The 22,881-nt window shown below is 60.4% G+C and overlaps 1 protein-coding gene and 1 long non-coding RNA gene across 2 annotated transcripts; both read right to left on the bottom strand.

The window, feature by feature from the left end:
• Positions 1 to 1,174: 1,174 nt before the first annotated feature.
• On the bottom strand, positions 1,175 to 7,636 carry LOC137466931 (polyglutamine-binding protein 1-like). Its single transcript, XM_068178528.1, is given in 7 exon segments — positions 1,175 to 1,246; positions 1,248 to 1,341; positions 1,997 to 2,057; positions 3,387 to 3,479; positions 4,526 to 4,635; positions 6,176 to 6,287; positions 7,479 to 7,636. Coding segments are annotated over 7 exon segments (594 nt in total). The 5' UTR covers positions 7,546 to 7,636; the 3' UTR covers positions 1,175 to 1,189.
• Positions 7,637 to 15,331: 7,695 nt separating this feature from the next.
• LOC137466927 (uncharacterized) lies at positions 15,332 to 21,868 on the bottom strand. Its single transcript, XR_010995343.1, has 3 exons — positions 21,667 to 21,868; positions 17,762 to 17,945; positions 15,332 to 15,464 (listed from the first exon to the last, which is right to left on the bottom strand). It is a non-coding gene; the product is annotated as an uncharacterized lncRNA (long non-coding RNA).
• Between the last annotated feature and the right edge of the window lie 1,013 nt (positions 21,869 to 22,881).

The raw sequence follows: 22,881 nt of genomic DNA, 5'->3' as shown, positions 1-22,881 counted from the left end.
GGTGTGCAAGGATCCCCCCGTGGGTGTGCAGGAATGCTGTGGGTGTGCAAGGACCCCCCCGTGGGTGTGCAGGAATGCTGTGGGTGTGCAAGGACCCCCCCGTGGGTGTGCAAGGCCCGCCCCAGGCCCTCCCCTTGCACGCGCGTGTGCGACACCCCCAATAAACCCCCCCTGCTCCGCTCCCGGGGCTGCAGCGCCTTTATTGCAGGGAATGGGGGACTGGGGGGGACCCCAAAGTGGGGGTGACCCCGAACTTGGGGGTTCAGGGGGGTTCGGGGGAACCCCAGGTTTGGGGCTCCGGGGGGGTTTTGGGGGACCCCGAACTTTGAGGACCCAGGGGGGTTTTGGGGGACCCCGAGTTTGGAGGGTCCAGGGGGGTTTTGGGGGGACCCCAAGTTTGCGGGTCTGGGGGGGTTTGGGGGGGACCCCGAGTTTGGGGCTCAGGAGGGGCTTGAGGGGACCCCAGACTTGGGGGTCTGGAGGGGTTTGGGGGAACCCCGAGTTTTGGGCTCTGGGGGGGGTTTGGGGGGACCCCGAACTTTGGGGGGACCCAAAACATGAGGGTTTGGAGGGGTGTGGGGGGACCCCAGGTTTGGGGGTCCACAGGGGTTTGGGGGGGACCCCGAACTTCGGGGAGACCCTGAACTGTGGGTGTCCAGAGGAGTTCTGGGGGACCCCAACTCTGGGGGTTTGGAGGGCTTTGGGGGGACCCCAGGTTTGGGGGTTCAGGGAGGTTTGGGAGACCCTGGGTTTGGGGGTTCGGGGGGGTTTGGGGGTGGTTTGGAGTGGAATTTGGGGGGAACCCCCCGGGTTTTGGGGGACCCCGGGTGCACTGGGGGTTCCTGAGCCTTCCCCGGTTTGGGGGTTCTCAGGTTTTGAGATTCCCAGATTTTGGGGTTCACGTTTTTGAAGTTCCAGGTTTTAGGGTTCCTTGTTTTTAGGGTTCCCTCGTTTTAGGGTTCTCTGGTTTTGGGGCTGCAGATTTTGAGGTTCTCGGTTTTGGGGTTCTTGCTTTTGAGGTTCCCCCCTTTTGAGTTTCCCCGGTTTTGGGGTCCCCTTTTGGGTGGTATTTCTGAGGTTCCCCATTTTGGGTTCCCCATTTTGGGGTCCCATTTTGGGGTGCCCATTTCGGGGTCCCGTTTTGGGGTGCCCATTTCGGGGTGCCCATTTCGGGGTCCCCGTTCCGGGGTCAGTCCTTGCCGCGCGAGGCCTCGGCGTTGGCGCGCAGCACGGCGCCGGGGCTGGGGGTACGGCCGCTGCTGGAACAGGGGCCCGGCCGCCGTCGTGTCCGCGCCCGTCTTGGCCTCGTTGCGCTTGGGCAGCCCCGTGGACCACGTGCCCCTGCCACGACGCCGACCTGGGGTCACCGGGGTCCCCCAAAATCCCGGGGTACCCCAAAACCCACCCCCGTTCCCCCCCTGCCGTACCGGGGCGCGTCCGAGCAGGCGCTGGCGTCCATCGGGTCCCCAAAATCCCGGGGTACCCCCACCAAAACCCCCCAAAATCCAGGGGTACCCCCCCCAAAATCCCAGAAGACCCCCCCCCCCCCAAAATGCTCAGAACCCCCCAAAATCCCTGGGACCCCCCCTGAAAATCCCGGGGTCCCCCTCCCAGAACCCCCCAAAATCCCGGGGTACCCCCGCAAACCCCCCAGAATCCAAGAAGACGCCCCTCGAAATGCTCAGAGCCCCCCAAAATCCAGAAGACCCCCTCAAAATCCGGGGTAACCCCCCCAAAATCCAGAGTACCCCATCTAGAGCACCCCAAAATCCTGGGGTACTCCCCCAAAACCCCAAGAAATACCCCCTAGAACCCTCCAAAATCCAGGGGTACCTCCTGGAAACCCCCAAAATCCCAAGTACCTCCCCTAAAACACCCCAAAATCATGGGGTACCTCCCCCAAAGCCCCCCAAAATCCCGGGGCACCCCCCAAAATCTCAAGTACCCCCCCCTAAAACCCCCCAAAATCCGGGGTTACCCCCCCAGAATGCCGTACCGGGGCGCGTCCGAGTAGGCGCTGGGGTCCATGGGGTCCAGCTCCTCATCCTTGCGCCCGCCTGGGGGGCACGGGGGGGTCAGCGCCGCATGGGAGGAGGGGGCGGCACCCCCCGAGCACCCCCAAATTCTGGGGAGCCCCTCGAAATCCTGGGGAGCCCCACAGAGCACCCCAAAATCCCAGGGACCCCCATAGAGCACCCTGAAATCCTGGGGAGTCCCAAAGACCGCCCGGATATCCCAGGGAACCCCCAGAGCACCCCGAAATCCTGGGGAGCACACTGAAATCCTGGGGAGCCCCCTGGAGCACCCCAAAATTGCAGAATATCCCCCCTAGAACACCCAAAATCCCGGGGACCCCCCCAAATTATCAGGAAATCTCCAGAACCTCCCAAAATCCCAGGGTACCCCACATAGAGTTGTCAGAGCCCTCCAAAACCCTAGGATAGCCCCACTAGAACCCCCCAAAATCCCGGGGTACCCCCCCTAGAACCCCCCAAAATTCTGGGGGACCCCACCTAGAATGGTCAGAGCCCTCCAAAATCCCTGGGTACCCCCCCTAGAACCCCCAAAAATCCCGGGGTACCCCCTCAAAACCCCAGGGAACGCCCCACAATCCCGGGGACCCCCCTCGGAATTCCCCAGAATCCCGGGGGATCCCCTCCAGAACCTCCCAAAATCCTGGGGTACCCCCCAAACGCCCTAAAATCCCAGGACATCCCCCCTAGAACCCACCAAAATCCCAGGGGACCCTCCCCGACTACGCAAAACCCCCAAAATCCTGGGGTATCCCCTCCAGAACACCCCAAAATCCCAGGAAATCCCCCCTGGAACCCCCCAAAATCCCAAGTACCCCCTCTAAAACACCTCAAAATCCATGGGTACCCCTCAGAAATCCCCAAAATTACAGAGTAATTCCTCCAAAATCCCAGGAAATCCCCCCTGGAACCCGCCAAAATCCCAAGTACCCCCTCTAAAACACCCCAAAATCCAGGGGTACCCCTCAGAACTCCCCAAAATTCCAGAGTAATTCCCCCAAAATCCCAGGAAATCCCTCCTAAAACCACCCAAAATCCCGGGGTACCCCCCCAGAATGCTCAAATCCCCCCAAAATCCAAGGGTACCCCCTGAAAATGCCAGGAGATCCCCACTAGAACCCCCCCAAAATCCTGGGGTACCCCCCAAAATCCCCGGGTACCCCTCAGAACCCCCCAGAATTCCAGGATACCCACCCTAGAACCCCCCAAAATACCAGGAAATTCCCTCTAGAACCCCCCCAAAATCCTGGGGTTCACCCTCCAAATCCCAGAAAATCCCCCCTAGAACCCCCCAAAACCCCGGGGTACCCCCCAAAATCCCGGGGTACCCCCAATTCCCCGTGCCCCCAGCACCTCTCTTGCTCTTGGGGTACGGTGCCAGCTCCTCGCGCCGGTGCCCGCGGCGCTCCCGCGGCGCCTCCTCCTTCTCGGGGGGCTCCTCGGCCTCTGCGGGGGGAACACCGTGGCTCGGGGGGGCTCGGGGGGACCCCAAAATCCCCCGCGGGTTTCGGGGGCTCGGGGGTTGAGCCCAAAATCTCCCGCAGGTTTGGAGGGGTACCCCAAAATCCCTCACGGGTTTGGGGTGCTCAGGGGTTGGGGGATTTGGGGGGGCTCAAGGGGGGCTCAGGGGGGACCCCAAAATACCTTGTGGGTTTGAGGAGGGCTCAGGGGTTTGGGGGGGTCAGGGGTTTTGGGGGTTTTAGCGGGGGGTCAGGGATTTGGGGGCTCAGGGATTTGGGGGTTTTGGGGCACTCAGGAGTTTTGGGGGCTCAGGGGTTTTGGGGTTTTTGGGGGCTCAGGGGTTTGAGGGGGTCAGGGGTTTTGGGGGTTTTAAGGGGGGCTCAGGGGTTTGGGGGTTTTTGGGGCTCAGGGGTTTTGGGGGCTCAGGGGTTTGGGGGCTCAGGGGTTTTGGGGGGCTCAGGGGTTTGGGGGCTCAGGGGTTTGGGGGGGTCAAGGGGGGGGTCAGGGATTTGGGGGTTTTTGGGGGCTCAGGGTTTTAGTGGTTTTTGGGGGCTCAGGGGTTTGGGGGCTTAGGGGTTTGGGGGGACCAGGGGTTTGGGGGGTTTTAAGGGGGGGGTCAGGGATTTGGGGGTTTTTGGGGGCTCAGGGTTTTAGTGGTTTGTGGGGGCTCAGGGGTTTGGGGGTTTTTGGGGGCTCAGGGTTTTAGTGGTTTTTGGGGGCTCAGGGGTTTGGGGGGCTCAGGGGTTTGGGGGTTTTTGGGGGCTCAGGGGTTTGGGGGGCTCAGGGGTTTGGGGGTTTTTGGGGGCTCAGGGGTTTGGGGGGCTCAGGGGTTTGGGGGTTTTTGGGGGCTCAGGGGTTTGGGGGTTTTGGGGGGCTCAGGGGTTTGGGGGTTTTGGGGGGCTCAGGGGTTTGGGGGGCTCAGGGGTTTGGGGGTTTTGGGGGGCTCAGGGGTTTTGGGGGGCTCAGTGGTTTCGGGGGTTTCTGGGCACTCAGGGTTTTGGGGCTCAGGTTTTGGGGACCCCCAGACCCACCTGCGCTGCCCTTGCTCCTCCTGGCGGCGCGGGCGGGGGCGGCGCCGGGGTCGCCGGGGGGCAGCCACGACACCAGGTCCGTGTCCACGTTCCAGTAGTAGGGCAGCCCGCTGCGGGAGGGAGGGGGATGGACCCTGTAGGGCTGGGGGGCCCGGGACCCCATAGAGCCCAGGGGGGCCCTAGGGACCCCATAGAGCCCAGGGGGGCCCTACAGAGCCCAGGGGCGCCCCAGGGACCCTATAGAGCTATAGGGGGGACTATGGACCCTATAGAGATGTATGGGGACCCTATAGACCCTGGGGGGTCTATGGACCCTATAGAGATGTGTGGGGATCCTATAGACCCTGGGGTATCCTATGGACCCTATAGAGCTGTATGGGGACCCTACAGACCCTGGGGGGTCTATGGACCCTATAGAGATGTGTGGGGACCCTATAGACCCTGAAGGGTCTATGGACCCTATAGAGATGTGTGGAGATTCTATAGACCCCTGGGGGGGGGGTCTATGGACCCTATAGAGATGTGTGGGGATCCTATAGACCCTGGGGGGGGTCTATGGACCCTATAGAGATGTATTTGGGATCCTATAGACCCTGGGGGGGTCTATGGACCCTATAGAGATGTGTGGAGATTCTATAGACCCTGGGGGGGGGGTCTATGGACCCTATAGAGATGTGTGGGGATCCTATAGACCCTGGGGGGGGTCTATGGACCCTATAGAGATGTGTGGGGATCCCTATAGAGATGTGTGGGGATCCTATAGACCCTGAGGGGTCTATGGACCCTATAGAGATGTGTGGGGATCCTATAGACCCTGGGGGGGGTCTATGGATCCTATAGAGATGTGTGGGGACCCTACAGACCCTGGGGGGTCTATGGACCCTATAGAGATGTGTGGGGATCCTATAGACCCTGGGGGGGTCTATGGATCCTATAGAGATGTGTGGGGATCCTATAGACCCTGGGGGGTCTATGGACCCTATAGAGATGTGTGGGGATCCTATAGACCCTGGGGTATCCTATGGACCCTATAGAGCTGTATGGGGACCCTACAGACCCTGAGGGGTCTATGGACCCTATAGAGATGTGTGGGGATCCTATAGACCCTGAGGGGTCTATGGACCCTATAGAGATGTGTGGGGATCCTATAGACCCTGGGGTATCCTATGGACCCTATAGAGCTGTATGGGGACCCTACAGACCCTGGGGGGTCTATGGACCCTATAGAGATGTGTGGGGACCCTACAGACCCTGAGGGGTCTATGGACCCTATAGAGATGTGTGGGGATCCTATAGACTCTGGGGGGTCTATGGACCCTATAGAGATGTATGGGGACCCTATAGACTCTGGGGGGTCTATGGACCCTATAGAGCTGTACGGGGACCCTACAGACCCTGAGGGGTCTATGGACCCTATAGAGATGTGTGGGGATCCTATAGACCCTGGGGGGGAGCTCTGGGGACCTTATAGCGCCCAGGGGGGACCTACAGAGCCCAGGGGGGTCCTGGGGACCCTCTAGAGATGTGTAGGGGCTCTATAGAACCTGTATAGCTGTATGGGGGCCCTATGGAACTGGGGCGGCCCTATGGACCCTACAGGGCCTCAGGTCTCAGAGGTGGGGGAGGGGCTCACGGGGGGGAGGGGCTCACCAGGTGGGGTCGATGACCTTGTACCAGGGGGGCATCAGCCCCTCGAGCCGCGAGGCCTCGTAGTCCACGTGGGCGTCGTCGTAATCCTCGGCGATGACCTCCTCCTCTGGCTCTGGGTGGGGCCGTCAGCCTGGCCACGCCCAGTGCCACGCCCAGTCTCCCTGCCACACCTACTGCCCCGCCCAGTGCCACACCCACTGATCCAATCCCAATCCTCTGCGATGACCTCTTCCTCGGGCGCTGGGTGGGGCTGACAGCCTGGCCACGCCCACTGCCACACCCACTCTCCCTGCCCCACCCACTGTAACTGCCACACCCAATCCTTGGTGATGATCTCCTCCTAATGCTCTGGGCGGGGCTGTCAGCCTGACCACGCCCATGGCCACACCCACTTTTCCAGCCACACCCACTGCTCCAATCCCACCCCCAATCCTCTGCGATGATCTCCTCCTCAGGCTCTGGGCGGGGCCGTCTGCCTGGCCACGCCCACTGCCACACCCACTGCCAGACCTGTCTCTGCCACACCCTGCCCCACCCACTGCCCCCCTCCAGTCTTTGGCAATGACCTGGGGTGGGGCTGGGATGAGAGCCCCGCCCACGGCACAGAGCCACACCCAGTGCCACTGACCCCGCCCACAGCTAAGAACCACACCCTCAACCCATAGCCCCGCCCACTGTGCCACTCCATGGGATGCTCCACCCCCAGGCTCTGGGGGCATTGTCTGGCTCCACCCACTGCCTGTAGCCCCACCCATTGCTTCCTAACCCCGCCCACTGTCCCTAACTCCACCCACTGCCCCTAACCCCACCCACTGTGCCTAACCCCACCCACTGTGCCTAACCCCACCCACTGCCCCAACCCCACCCATTGCTTCCTAACCCCGCCCACTGTCCCTAACTCCACCCACTGCCTCAACCCCGCCCACTGCCCCTAACCCCACCCACTGTGCCTAACCCCACCCACTGCCTCAACCCCGCCCACTGCCCCTAACCCCACCCATTGATTCCAAGCCCCTCCCACTGCCCCTAACCCCACCCATTGATTCATAACCCCGCCTACTGCTCCTACTTCCGCCCATTGAATCCAAGCCCCGCCCACTGCCCCTAACCCCACCCACTGCTGCTAACCCTGCCCATTGCTTCCTAACCCCGCCCACTACCCTAACTCCACCCATTTATTCCTAACCCCGCCCACTGCTGCTAACCCCGCCCCAACCCTGCCCCCATGAACCTGCGGGCTGGGGGCGGGCACACCCAGGCCACACCCCCAGCCCCACCCAGCCAAGCCCCGCCCCCTGCTCACCGGGCTCCACGTGCTTGAGCAGCCCCCGCTTGGCCAGGCGGGACTGCAGCGCCACCGGCAGCGGCATGGCCGCGCGGCACCCGGCACGGCAACCGGCACGGCAACCGGGACTCTGGGACGGCAACCGGGACTCTGGGATGGCAACCGGGACTCTGGGACGGCAACCGGCACGGCAACCGGGACTCTGGGACGGCAACCAGCACGGCAACCGGGACTCTGGGACGGCAACCGGCACGGCAAACCGGGACTCTGGGACGGCAACTGGGGGCAGCTCCGGGGGCACACCGGGATCCTGGCTGGGGGCACAGGAACAGGCGGGGTCAGCACCGGGGATGGCACCGGGGACTACCGGGAATCACTGGGAACAGCCTGGGAATTAGCGGGAACTACCGGGGACACACTGGGAACACACCGGGGACACTGGGGACACACTGGGATCCCAATGCGGGACAGGGGCGGCAGCACCGGGAACCACCTGGGACCACCGGGACCCCCAGTGTGGTACCAGTAACACCAGTGCAGCCCCAATAACACCAGTGTGGTACCAGTAACACCAGTGTGGTACCAGTAACACCAGTGCGGCCCCAGTAACACCAGTACAGTCCCAGTAACACCAGTTTGGTCCCAGTAACACCAGTACAGCCCCAGTAACACCAGTTTGGTCCCAGTAACACCAGTACAGTCCCCGTAACACCAGTACAGCCCCAGTAACACCAGTTTGGTCCCAGTAACACCAGTACAGTCCCAGTAACACCAGTTTGGTCCCAGTAACACCAGTACAGCCCCAGTAACACCAGTACAGCCCCAGTAACACCAGTACAGCCCCAGTAACACCAGTGCGGTACCAGTAACACCAGTTTGGTCCCAGTAACACCAGTGCAGCCCCAGTAAACACCAGTTTGGTCCCAGTAACACCAGTACAGCTCCAGTAACACCAGTACAGCCCAGTAACACCAGTGTGGTACCAGTAACACCAGTACAGCCCCAGTAACACCAGTGTGGTACCAGTAACACCAGTCCGGTCCCAGTAACACCAGTGTGGTCCCAGTAACACCAGTACAGCCCCAGTAACACCAGTTTGGTCCCAGTAACACCAGTACAGCTCCAGTAACACCAGTTCGGTCCCAGTAACACCAGTTTGGTCCCAGTAACACCAGTACAGCCCCAGTAACACCAGTGTGGTACCAGTAACACCAGTACAGCCCCAGTAACACCAGTACGGCCCCAGTAACACCAGTACAGCCCCAGTAACACCAGTACAGCCCCAGTAACACCAGTACAGCCCCAGTAACACCAGTGTGGTACCAGTAACACCAGTACAGCCCAGTAACACCAGTTTGGTCCCAGTAACACCAGTACAGCCCCAGTAACACCAGTTTGGTCCCAGTAACACCAGTACAGCCCCAGTAACACCAGTTTGGTCCCAGTAACACCAGTTTGGTCCCAGTAACACCAGTACAGCCCCAGTAACACCAGTTTGGTCCCAGTAACACCAGTGTGGTACCAGTAACACCAGTGTGGTACCAGTAACACCAGTACAGCCCCAGTAACACCAGTGTGGTACCAGTAACACCAGTGTGGTACCAGTAACACCAGTTTGGTCCCAGTAACACCAGTGCAGCCCCAGTAACAACAGTGTGGTACCAGTAACACCAGTTTGGTCCCAGTAACACCAGTGTGGTACCAGTAACACCAGTACAGCCCCAGTAACACCAGTACAGCCCCAGTAACAACAGTGTGGTACCAGTAACACCAGTTTGGTCCCAGTAACACCAGTACAGCCCCAGTAACACCAGTTTGGTCCCAGTAACACCAGTCCGGTCCCAGTAACACCAGTGTGGTACCAGTAACACCAGTACAGCCCCAGTAACACCAGTACAGCCCCAGTAACACCAGTTTGGTCCCAGTAACACCAGTACAGCCCCAGTAACACCAGTTTGGTCCCAGTAACACCAGTTTGGTCCCAGTAACACCAGTACAGCCCCAGTAACACCAGTTTGGTCCCAGTAACACCAGTACAGCCCCAGTAACACCAGTGTGGTACCAGTAACACCAGTGTGGTACCAGTAACACCAGTACAGCCCCAGTAACACCAGTGCAGCTCCAGTAACACCAGTTTGGTCCCAGTAACACCAGTGCAGCTCCAGTAACACCAGTTTGGTCCCAGTAACACCAGTACAGCCCCAGTAACACCAGTGTGGTACCAGTAACACCAGTACGGCCCCAGTAACACCAGTACAGCCCCAGTAACACCAGTACAGTCCCAGTAACACCAGTTCGCTCCTAGTTTGGTCCCAGTTCAGTCTCAGTTACCCCAGTTCAGTACCAGTTCACTCCCAGTTTGCTCCCAGTTTGTTCCCAGTTCCCACAGTTCATTCCCAGTTAGGTCCCAGTTCAGTCCCAGTTTGCTCCCAGTTACCCCAGTTCAGTCCCAGTTCACTCCCAGTTTGCTCCCAGTTCAGTCCCAGTTCCCCCACTTCAGTACCAGTTTGCTCCCAGTTACCCCAGTTCAGTCCCAGTTCACTCCCAGTTTGCTCCCAGTTCAGTCCCAGTTCACTCCCAGTTCCCCCACTTCAGTACCAGTTTGCTCCCAGTTCCCCCAGTTCACTCCCAATTTGCTCCCAGTTCCCCCAGTTCACTCCCAGTTTGCTCCCAGTTCCCCCAGTTCACTCCCAGTTTGCTCCCAGTTTGCTCCCAGTTACACCAGTTCAGTTCCAGTTCATTCCCAGTTCCCCCAGTCCAGTCACAGTTTGGTCCTGGTTACCCCAGTTCGCTCCCAGTTTGGTCCCAGTTCCTCCACTTCAGTCCCAGTTACCCCAGTACAGTCCCAGTTCGCCCCCAGTTCCCCCAGTTCGCTCCCAGTTCAATCCCAGTTCACTCCCAGTTACCCCAGTTCGCTCCCAGTTCCCCCAGTTCAGTCCCACCCCAGTTCTCTCCCAGTTCGCTCCCAGTTCAGTCCCAGTTACCCCAGTTCAGTCCCAGTTACCCCAGTTCGCTCCCAGTTCGCTCCCAGTTCCCCCAGTTCAGTCCCAGTTACCCCAGTTCAGTCCCAGTTCCCCCAGTTCAGTCCCAGTTACCCCAGTTCGCTCCCAGTTCAGTCCCAGTTCGCTCCCAGTTCAGTCCCAGTTCCCCCAGTTCAGTCCCAGTTCAATCCCAGTTCGCTCCCAGTTCAGTCCCAGTTCCCCCAGTTCAGTCCCAGTTCAATCCCAGTTCGCTCCCAGTTCCCCCAGTTCAGTCCCAGTTACCCCAGTTCGCTCCCAGTTCAATCCCAGTTCAGTCCCAGTTCCCCCAGTTCAGTCCCAGTTACCCCAGTTCGCTCCCAGTTCAGTCCCAGTTCGCTCCCAGTTCAGTCCCAGTTCCCCCAGTTCAGTCCCAGTTCAATCCCAGTTCGCTCCCAGTTCCCCCAGTTCAGTCCCAGTTACCCCAGTTCGCTCCCAGTTCAGTCCCAGTTCAGTCCCAGTTCGCTCCCGGTTTCCCCCCGGAAGTCGCCGCCAGCCTCGCGCCGCTCACGTGACCGCGCCTCCCCTTTGGCCCCGCCCCCGTTGCCGCGGCAACCGCACCGGTTTTCCCGCCGACCACGTGACCCCGCCCCGACCAATCTTAGCCAATCAGCGCGCGGGAAAGCGGCGCGCGAGGCGGCAGGCCCCCAGGGGCGCCGCCATGTTGGGGGGGGCGGCGGCCCCGCCGCGGTTTTGGGGAGTCCCCGTTTCAAATGGCGGCCCCGGGGGCCGGCGCGGGCTCCGGGCCCCTCCCGCTGCTCCCACCCCGTGCCCCCCTCCCCACCCCCCCCGTCACCGGGGCGCCAACGACACCGGGGCCTGAACGGGGCTGCGGGCCTTTATTGAAAGGTCAAAGGTCAGCGGGCACAGCACGGGGGGGTCCCTGAGGCGGCCGCGGGGTCACAGTGCAAAGGTCACGGCCGGGGAGAGGGCAGAGATCAAAGGTCAGCACTGGAATCCCCGCAGGAGAGCAGAGGTCAAAGGTCAGCAGAGGAGAGCAGGGGTCAAAGGTCAGCATGAGGTCACCGGGAGGTCCCTGAGGTTGAGGCCACCGAGAGAGGGCGGAGGGCCAGCAGAGGGGTCACCCAGGGGTCACGCAGGGGTCAGAGGGCACAAAGAAGGGTCCTAGAGAAGGCACAGAGAGGTCAGAGATCACCCAGGGGTCAGAGGTCACCCAGAGGTCACAAAGAAGGGTCATAGAGAGGTCACACAGGGGTCACAGGTGACACAGGGGTCAGAGGTCACACGGGGTCACTCAGAGGTCATGCAGGGGTCACCCAGAGGTCAGGGGTCACCCAGAAATCAGAGGTCACACAGAGGTCGCACAGAGGTCACCCAGGGGTCAGAGGTCAGGCCAGGCGGCAGCCGCGGGGGCGTGGCCGGGGCTGGGGCCGGGGGCGTGGCTGGGCGTGGCCCGGGGGGGCCCCGGGGGGGCGGAGCTGTGGGGGGATGGGGAGGGGCTCCCCCAGGAACAGCCCCTCCCACGAGGAGGACGAGGAGGAGGAGGAGGAGGATGAAGGCCAGCGGGGGCCGCCCCTCCCCCGCCGCCGCCCGGGGGGGGAGCCCCGGGGGGGGGAGGGGCAGGGCCCGGGGGCGGGAGGGGAGGGGCAGGGGGCGGGGCCGGGGGCGGGGCCCAGCTCCGGCAGGGACAGGCGGCGGGGGAGGGGCCGGGGGTGGGGGAGGGGCTGGGGACCGCCCTGGCGGGAGCGGGGCCACGAGCCTGCGGGGGAGGGGCACGTGGTGAGCCTCCCGGTTAACACCAGTTATCCCAGTTATCCCAGTTATCCCAGTTAACCCCAGTTATCCCAGTTAACACCAGTTATCCCAGTTATCCCAGTTAACACCAGTTATCCCAGTTATCCCAGTTAACCCCAGTTATCCCAGTTATCCCAGTTAACCCCAGTTATCCCAGTTAACACCAGTTATCCCAGATAACACCAGTTAACACCAGTTAACCCCAGTTATCCCAGTTAACCCCAGTTATCCCAGTTAACACCAGTTATCCCAGTTATCCCAGTTAACCCCAGTTATCCCAGTTAACACCAGTTACCCCAGTTATCCCAGTTATCCCAGTTAACCCCAGTTATCCCAGTTAACCCCAGTTATCCCAGTTAACCCAGTTAACCCCAGTTAACCCCAGTTATCCCAGTTAACACCAGTTATCCCAGTTATCACCAGTTATCCCAGTTAACACCAGTTATCCTTAACACCAGTTACCCCAGTTATCCCAGTTAACCCCAGTTACCCCAGTTAACCCCAGTTACCCCAGTTAACCCCAGTTATCCCAGTTAACACCAGTTATCCCAGTTAACCCCAGTTATCCCAGTTATCCAGTTATCCCAGTTAACCCCAGTTACCCCAGTTATCCCAGTTAACAACAGTTATCCCAGTTATCCCAGTTATCCCAGTTAACACCAGTTATCCCAGTTATCCCAGTTAACACCAGTTATCCCAGTTAACACCAGTTACCCCAGTTAACACCAGTTATCCCAGTTATCCCAGTTAACACCAGTTAACCCCAGTTAACACCAGTTATCCCAGTTAACACCAGTTAACACCAGTTATCCCAGTTAACACCAGTTAACCCCAGTTATCCCAGTTAACCCCAGTTATCCCAGTTAACCCCAGTTAACACCAGTTATCCCAGTTAACACCAGTTAACACCAGTTATCCCAGTTAACACCAGTTAACCCCAGTTATCCCAGTTAACCCCAGTTATCCCAGTTAACACCAGTTACCCCAGTTATCCCAGTTTACCCCAATTATCCCAGTTATCCCAGTTAACACCAGTTAACACCAGTTATCCCAGTTAACACCAGTTATCCCAGTTAACACCAGTTATCCCAGTTAACCCCAGTTAACACCAGTTAACACCAGTTAACCCCAGTTATCCCAGTTAGCCCCAGTTATCCCAGTTATCCCAGCTATCCCAGTTAACCCAGTTACCCGTTAACCCCAGTTATCCCAGTTAACACCAGTTATCCCAGTTAGCCCCAGTTATCCCAGTTAACCCCAGTTATCCCAGTTAACACCAGTTAACACCAGTTAACACCAGTTATCCCAGTTATCCCAGTTATCCCAGTTAACACCAGTTATCCCAGTTAACACCAGTTATCCCGGTTAACCCCAGTTATCCCAGTTATCCCAGTTATCCCAGTTAACACCAGTTATCCCAGTTAACACCAGTTATCCCAGTTATCCCAGTTAACACCAGTTATCCCAGTTAACACCAGTTATCCCAGTTATCCCAGTTAACACCAGTTATCCCAGTTAACACCAGTTAACACCAGTTGTCCCAGTTAACACCAGTTATCCCAGTTATCCCAGTTAACCCCAGTTATCCCAGTTAACACCAGTTATCCCAGTTATCCCAGTTAACCCCAGTTATCCCAGTTAACACCAGTTATCCCAGTTATCCCAGTTAACCCCAGTTAACACCAGTTATCCCAGTTAACCCCAGTTATCCCAGTTATCCCAGTTAGCCCCAGTTATCCCAGTTAACACCAGTTATCCCAGTTAACACCAGTTAACCCCAGTTATCCCAGTTAACCCCAGTTAACACCAGTTGTCCCAGTTATCCCAGTTAGCCCCAGTTTATTCAGTTAATCCCTGTTACCCCAGGGAATCTTCCCAGTTGATCCCAGTTTATCTCAGTTAATCCCAATTAGCCCAGGGAACCTTCCCAGTTAACACCAGTTAATCCCAGTGAACCTCCCCAGTTAATCCCAGTGAACCCCAGTTTATCCCAGTCAATCCCAGTTACCTCAGTTTATCCCAGTTAATCCCAGTTAGTCCCAGTTAACCCCAGTGAACTCCAGTCCCTCCCAATTTTCTCCCAGTCCCTCCCAGTCCCCCCCAGTCTCTCCCAGTCCCCCCCAATCCCTCTCCCAGTCCTCCCAGTCCCCCCAATCCCTCTCCCAGTCCCCCCAGTGCCCCCCACTCCCCTCCCAGTCCCCCCACTCCTCTCCCAGTCCCCCCAGTGTCCCCCAATCCCTCTCCCAGTGCTCCCAATCCCTCTCCCAGTCCCCCCACTCCTCTCCCAATCCCCCCAATCCCTCTCCCAGTGCTCCCAGTCCCTCTCCCAGTCCCCCCAGTCCCTCTCCCAGTTCCCCCAGTGTCCCCCACTCCTCTCCCAATCCCCCCAATCCCTTTCCCAGTCCCCCAGTCCCTCTCCCAGTCCCCCAGTTCCATTCCCAGTCCCCCCCACTCCTCTCCCAATCCCCCCAATCCCTTTCCCAGTCCCCCAGTCCCTCTCCCAATCCCCCCAATCCCTCTCCCAGTCCCCCAGTCCCTCTCCCAGTGCTCCCAGTCCCTCTCCCAATCCCCCCAATCCCTCTCCCAGTCCCCCAATCCCTCTCCCAGTCCCCCAGTCCCTCTCCCAGTCCCCCCAATCCCTCTCCCAGTGCTCCCAGTCCCTCTCCCAGTGCTCCCAGTCCCTCTCCCAATCCCCCCAATCCCTCTCCCAGTGCTCCCAGTCCCTCTCCCAGTCCCCCAGTCCCTCTCCCAATCCCCCCAATCCCTCTCCCAGTGCTCCCAGTCCCTCTCCCAGTCCCCCCAGTCCCTCTCCCAATCCCCCCAGTCCCTCTCCCAGTCCCCCAGTCCCTCTCCCAGTGTCCCCAGTGTCCCCAGTGTCCCCAGTGTCCCCAGTCCCTCTCCCAGTCCCCCAATCCCTCTCCCAGTCCCCCAGTCCCTCTCCCAGTGTCCCCAGTCCCTCTCCCAGTGTCCCCAGTGTCCCCAGTGTCCCCAGTGTCCCCAGTGTCCCCAGTGCCCCGTGGCCGCTCACCGGCCGGGGCTGTCGCTGCCCAGCTCCGCCGCCGGGGGGCGCAGCGCGGGCTGGGCGGGGCGCAGCGCCGCGAGCAGAAGATGCGGCCCCCCCGCGGCAGGAACGGCGCGCCCAGCAGGGGGCGCCCGCAGGCGGCGCACCGGAAACAGCCCGGCACGGCGTGCCAGTGCTGCCCCCTGTGGGACACGTGCGGGCACTGCAGCTCTGCGGACAGGGAGGGACAGTGGGGACAGTGAGGGACAGTGGGGGGACAATGGGGACAGTGAGGGGACAATGGGGACAATGGGGACAGGGAGGGACAATGGGGGACAGTGAGGGACAGTGGGGACAATGGGGACAGTGGGGACAGTGAGGGACAATGGGGACAGTGGGGACAGTGGGGACAGTGAGGGACAATGGGGACAGTGGGGACAATGGGGACAGTGGGGACAGTGAGGGACAGTGGGGGGACAATGGGGACAGTGGGGACAGTGAGGAACAGTGGGGACAATGGAAACAGCCCGGCACGGCGTGCCAGTGCTGCCCCCTGTGGGACACGTGCGGGCACTGCAGCTCTGCGGACAGGGAGGGACAGTGGGGACAGTGAGGAACAGTGGGACAGGGAGGGACAGTGGGGACAGTGAGGGACAGTGGGGACAGTGAGGGACAGTGGGGACAATGGGGACAGTGGGGACAGGGAGGGACAGTGGGGACAGGGAGGGACAGTGGGGACAGGGAGGGACAGTGGGGGGACAATGGGGACAGTGGGGACAGTGAGGGACAGTGGGGACAGGGAGGGACAGTGGGGACAATGGAAACAGCCCGGCACGGCGTGCCAGTGCTGCCCCCTGTGGGACACGTGCGGGCACTGCAGCTCTGCGGACAGGGAGGGACAGTGGGGACAGTGAGGGACAGTGGGGACAATGGGGACAGTGGGGGGACAATGGGGACAGTGAGGGGACAATGGGGACAGTAGGGACAGGGAGGGACAGTGGGGACAGGGAGGGACAGTGGGGGGACAATGGGGACAGTGGGGACAGGGAGGGACAGTGGGGACAGGGAGGGACAATGGGGACAGTGAGGGACAGTGGGGACAATGGGGACAGTGAGGGGACAATGGGGACAGTGGGGACAGGGAGGGACAGTGGGGACAGTGAAGGGACAGTGGGGACAGTGAGGAACAGTGGGGACAGTGAAGGGACAATGGGGACAGTGAGGGGACAATGGGGACAATGGGGACAGGGAGGGACAATGGGGATAGTGGGGACACAGAGAGGACAATGGGGACAGTGAAGGGACAATGGGGACAGGGATGGACAAGGGGGACAGTGAGGGACAGTGGGGACAGTGAGGAGACAATGGGGACAGTGGGGACAGTGAGGGACAGGGAGGGACAATGGGGACAATGGGGACAGTGGGGACAGTGGGGACAGTGAGGAACAGTGGGGACAATGGGGACAGTGGGGACAGTGAGGGGACAATGGGGACAGTGGGGACAGGGAGGTACACTGGGGACAGTGAAGGGACAATGGGGACAGTGGGGACAGTGAGGGGACAATGGGGACAGTGAAGGGACAATGGGGACAGGGAGGGACAATGGGGACAATGGGGACACAGAGAGGACAATGGGGACAATGAGGGACAATGGGGACAATGGGGACAGGGAGGGACAGTGGGGAACAGAGGAGGTTGCAGTGCTGCCCCCTGTGGGTGACGTGGGGACACTGCACCTCTGGGGACACACAGGGACACAAAGGGGACACTGGGGAACAGGGAGGGACACTGGGGGACACTGGGGGACACTGGGGACACTGGGGGACACTGGGGACACTGGGGAACAGGGAGGGACACTGGGGGACACTGGGGGACACTGGGGGACAGGGAGGGACACAGGGGGACAGGGGGGGACACAGAGGGGACACTGGGGACACTGGGGAACAGGGAGGGACACAAAGGGGACACTGGGGAACAGGGAGGGACACAGAGGGGACACTGGGGACACTGGGGAACAGGGAGGGACACAGAGGGGACACTGGGGACACTGGGGACACTGGGGACAGGGAGGGACACTGGGGGACACTGGGGACACTGGGGAACAGGGAGGGACACTGGGGGACAGGGGGGGACACAGAGGGGACACTGGGGACACTGGGGGACACTGGGGACACTGGGGACAGGGAGGGACACTGGGGACACTGGGGACACTGGGGACAGGGAGGGACACTGGGGGACAGTGGGGACACTGGGGACACTGGGGACACTGGGGGACAGGGAGGGACACTGGGGGACACTGGGGACACTGGGGACAGGGAGGGACACTGGGGGACACTGGGGACACTGGGGACACTGGGGACAGGGAGGGACACTGGGGACACTGGGGGACACTGGGGACACTGGGGACAGGGAGGGACACTGGGGGACACTGGGGACACTGGGGACAGGGAGGGACACTGGGGACACTGGGGACAGGGAGGGACACTGGGGGACAGTGGGGGACCCGCACCCCCCGGCGCCCCCCTCACCGATGGGGTCCCCGCAGGTGTCGCACAGGTGGGCGCGGCGGGCGCGGCAGGGGGGGCACAGGGGCTGTCCCCCCGGCCCGGGCAGCTGCCGCGGCTCCAGGGGCCCCTCGCACTCCAGGCAGCGCAGGTGGCGCAGGTGCCAGCGGCGCCCCCCGGCCTCGGCCCAGCGCCCCCCGAAAATCAGCTGGGGGGCACAGAGCGGGGTCAGTGACACACAGACCCCCCCAGAGCCCCCCGAAAATCAGCTGGGGGCACAGAGCGGGGTCAGTGACACAGAGACCCCCCCAGAGCCCCCGAAAATCAGCTGGGGGGCACAGAGCGGGGTCAGTGACACAGAGACCCCCCCCCAGTGTCCCCCGAAAATCAGCTGGGGGGCACAGAGTGCGGTCAGTGACACAGAGACCCCCCCAGTGTCCCCCAAAAATCAGCTGGGGGCACAGAGCGGGGTCAGTGACACAGAGACCCCCCCAGAGCCCCCGAAAATCAGCTGGGGGCACAGAGTGCGGTCAGTGACACAGAGACCCCCAGTGTCCCCCAAAAATCAGCTGGGGGCACAGAGTGCGGTCAGTGACACAGAGACCCCCAGTGTCCCCCAAAAATCAGCTGGGGGCACAGAGCGGGGTCAGTGACACAGAGACCCCCCCCAGTGTCCCCCAAAAAATCAGCTGGGGGCACAGAGTGCGGTCAGTGACACAGAGACCCCCAGTGTCCCCCAAAAATCAGCTGGGGGCACAGAGCGGGGTCAGTGACACAGAGACCCCCCCAGTGTCCCCCAAAAATCAGCTGGGGGCACAGAGCGGGGTCAGTGACACAGAGACCCCCCCCAGTGTCCCCCAAAAATCAGCTGGGGGCACAGAGCGGGGTCAGTGACACAGAGACCCCCCCAGTGTCCCCCAAAAATCAGCTGGGGGCACAGAGCGGGGTCAGTGACACAGAGACCCCCCCCAGTGTCCCCCCAAAAATCAGCTGGGGGCACAGAGTGCGGTCAGTGACACAGAGACCCCCCCAGTGTCCCCCGAAAATCAGCTGGGGGCACAGAGCGGGGTCAGTGACACAGAGACCCCCCCAGTGTCCCCCAAAAATCAGCTGGGAGCACACGGTAGAGGGGGAGGGTCAGTGCCAGAGCCCCCCCAGTGTCCCCCAACCCCTTTAATGTCCCAAAAAAACCCTAAGAGCCCCCCAGAGGACCCCAAAAATTCCCTAAGGGGCACCAAGGGGGCAGTGGGGGGGGAATCAGAGCCCAAAGAACCCCGCGGCCCCACAGAAGCACCAAGAGCACCCCATAACCCCCCACAGCACCCCCCAGCGCCCCATAACCCCCCACAGCACCCCATAACCCCCCACAGCACCCCATAGCGCCCCATAACCACACTGAGCACCCCATAGCCCCCAGAGCACCCCATAACTGCTCCCAGCACCCCATAAGCACCCCATATCCTACCCATAACCACCCCATACCCACACCCCAGCACCCCATAACCACCCTGAGCACCCCATACCCACCCCAAAACCATCCTGAGCGCCCCACAACCACCCCATAACCACACTGAACACCCCATAACCACACCGTAACTGCTCCCAGCACCCCATAACCACCCTGAGCACCCCATAACCACCCCATAACCTCCCTAAAACACCCCATACCCACCCCATAACCACACTGAACACCCCATAACCACCCCATAACCACATGGAGCACTCCATAATCACCCAATAACCACACTGAGCACCCCATAACCACCCCAAAACCACCCTGAGCACCCCATATCCCCCCATAACCACCCCATAACCACACCCCAGCACCCCATAACCACCCCATCACCATCCTGAGCACCCCATAACCACCCTATAACCACATGGAGCACCCCATAACCACCCCATGACCACACTCAGCACCCCATAACCACCCCATAACCACCCTGAGCACCACATATCCCCCCATAACCTCCCTATAAGCACACTGAGCACCCCATAACCACCCTATAACCACACTGAGCACCCCATAACCACCCTATAACCACCCTGAGCACCCCATATCCCCCCATAACCGCCCTATAACCACACTGAGCACCCCATAACCACCCTATAACCACACTGAGCACCCCATAACCACCCTATAACCACACTGAGCACCCCATAACCACCCCATAACTACCCTGAGCACCCCATACCCACCCAACCACCCTATAACCACACTGAGCACCCCATAACCACACTGAGACCCAATAACCACCCCATAACCACACTGAGCACCCCATAACCACCCCATAACCACCCTGAGCACCCCATATCCCCCCATAACCACCCCATAACCACCCTGAACACCCCATATCCCCCCATAACCACCATATAACCACACTGAGCAACCCCATAACCACCCCATAACCACCCTGAGCACCCCATATCCCCCCATAACCACCCTATAACCACACTGAGCACCCCATATCCCCCCATAACCACCCCATAACCACCCTGAACACCCCATAACCCCCCATAACCACCCTATAACCACACTGAGCACCCCATAACCACACTGAGACCCCATAACCACCCCATAACCACCCTGAACACCCCATAACCCCCCATAACCACCCTATAACCACACTGAGCACCCCATAACCACACTGAGACCACACTGAGCACCCCATAACCACCCTATAACCACACTGAGCACCCCCATAACCACACTGAGACCCCATAACCACCCCATAACCACCCTGAGCACCCCATAACCACCTCATAACCACCCTGAGCACCCCATATCCCCCCATAACCACCCCATAACCACCCTGAGCACCCCATATCCCCCCATAACCACCCTATAACCACACTGAGCACCCCATAACCACCCCATAACCACACTCAGCACCCCATAACCACCTCATAACCACCCTGAGCACCCCATATCCCCCCATAACCACCCTATAACCACACTGAGCACCCCATAACCACCTCATAACTACCCTGAGCACCCCATATCCCCCCATAACCACCCTATAACCACACTGAGCACCCCATATCCCCCATAACCACCCTATAACCACACTGAGACCCCATAACCACCCCATAACCACCCTGAGCACCCCATATCCCCCCATAACCACCCCATAACCACCCTGAGCACCCCATATCCCCCCATAACCACCCCATAACCACCCTGAACACCCCATATCCCCCATAACCACCCCATAACCACACTGAGCACCCCATAACCACACTGAGACCACACTGAGCACCCCATAACCACCCTATAACCACCCTGAGCACCCCATATCCCCCCATAACCACCCTATAACCACACTGAGCACCCCATATCCCCCCATAACCACCCTATAACCACACTGAGCACCCCATAACCACCCTATAACCACCCTGAGCACCCCATACCCCCCATAACCACCCTATAACCACACTGAGACCCCATAACCACCCCATAACCACACTGAGCACCCCATATCCCCCCATAACCACCCCATAACCATACTGAGCACCCCATACCCCCCATAACCACCCCATAACCACCCTGAGCACCCCATATCCCCCCATAACCACCCTATAACCACACTGAGCACCCCATAACCACACTGAGACCACACTGAGCACCCCATAACCACCCTATAACCACCCTGAGCACCCCATATCCCCCCATAACCACCCTATAACCACACTGAGCACCACATATCCCCCCATAACCACCCCATAACCACACTGAGCACCCCATAACCACCCTATAACCACCCCTGAGCACCCCATATCCCCCCATAACCACCCTATAACCACCCTGAGCACCACATATCCCCCCATAACCACCCTATAACCACACTGAGCACCCCATAACCACCCTATAACCACCCTGAGCACCCCATACCCCCCATAGCCCCCCGTACCCCCCCGCAGCCCCGCACCTCGTCGCAGGCGGGGCAGCGGTGCCGCACGCTGTCGCCGTGGTCCCTCCCGCAGAGCAGCCGCCCCCCGGCGCCCCCGGGGCAGAAGTAGACCAGGTCCACCAGGGGCTGCTGGCACCGCTGGCAGCGGAAGCAGCGCGGGTGCCAGCACAGCCCGAGCCCCGCCCGCGCCGCGAATACCGCCAGGGTGCCACCCTGCACCGCGCCGCCGCACTGCGGGCACACCGGGGAAACCCCGAGGACTTAGGGGCGGGTTTGGGGTGGTTACCGGGTGGTTATGGGGTGGTTATGGGGTGCTGAAGGTGGTTATAGGGTGGCTATGGGGTGGTTATGGGTGGTTATGGGGTGCTGAGGGTGGTTATGGGGTGGCTATGGGGTGGTTATGGGGTGGTTATGGGGTGCTGAAGGTGGTTATAGGGTGGCTATGGGGTGGTTATGGGTGGTTATGGGGTGCTGAGGGTGGTTATGGGGTGGCTATGGGGTGGTTATGGGGTGGTTATGGGGTGCTGAGGGTGGTTATGGGGTGGCTATGGGTGGTTATGGGTGGTTACTGGGGCGGTTATGGGTGGTTATGGGGCGGCTATGGGGTGCTGAGGGCAGTTATGGGGTGCTGAGGGTGATTTTTGGGGTGGTTATGGGGTGGCTATGGGGTGGTTATAGGGTGCTGAGGGTGATTTTGGGGTGGATATGGGTAGTTATGGGGTGCTGAGGGTGGTTATGGGGTGGCTATGGGGTGGTTATGGGTGGTTATGGGGTGCTGAGGGTGGTTATGGGGTGGTTATGGGGTGGTTATGGGGTGCTGAGGGCAGTTATGGGGTGGTTATGGGTGGTTATGGGGTGCTGAGGATGGTTATGGGGTAGTTATGGGGTGGCTATGGGGTGGTTATGGGTGATTATGGGGTGGTTATGGGGTGCTGAGGGCAGTTATGGGGTGCTGAGGGTGATTTTGGGGTGGATATGGGTGGTTATGGGGTGGCTTTGGGGTGCTGAGGGTGGTTATGGGGTGGCTATGAGTGGTTATGGGGTGCTGAGGCCAGTTATGGGGTGGCTATGTGGTGGTTATGTGTGGTTCTGGGGTGCTGAGGGCAGTTATGGGGTGCTGAGAGTGATTTTGGGGTGGTTATGGGTGGTTATGGGTGGTTATGGGTGGTTATGGGGTGCTGAGGGTGATTTTGGGGTGGATATAGGTGGTGATGGGTGGTTATGGGGTGGTTA

Source organism: Anomalospiza imberbis, unplaced genomic scaffold (assembly GCF_031753505.1).
Source record: "Anomalospiza imberbis isolate Cuckoo-Finch-1a 21T00152 unplaced genomic scaffold, ASM3175350v1 scaffold_476, whole genome shotgun sequence".
In the NCBI taxonomy this organism is placed as follows: Eukaryota; Metazoa; Chordata; class Aves; order Passeriformes; family Viduidae; genus Anomalospiza; species Anomalospiza imberbis.
Note: the sequence above shows the minus strand (reverse complement) of the source record. Positions and strands in the feature narration are given on the sequence as shown.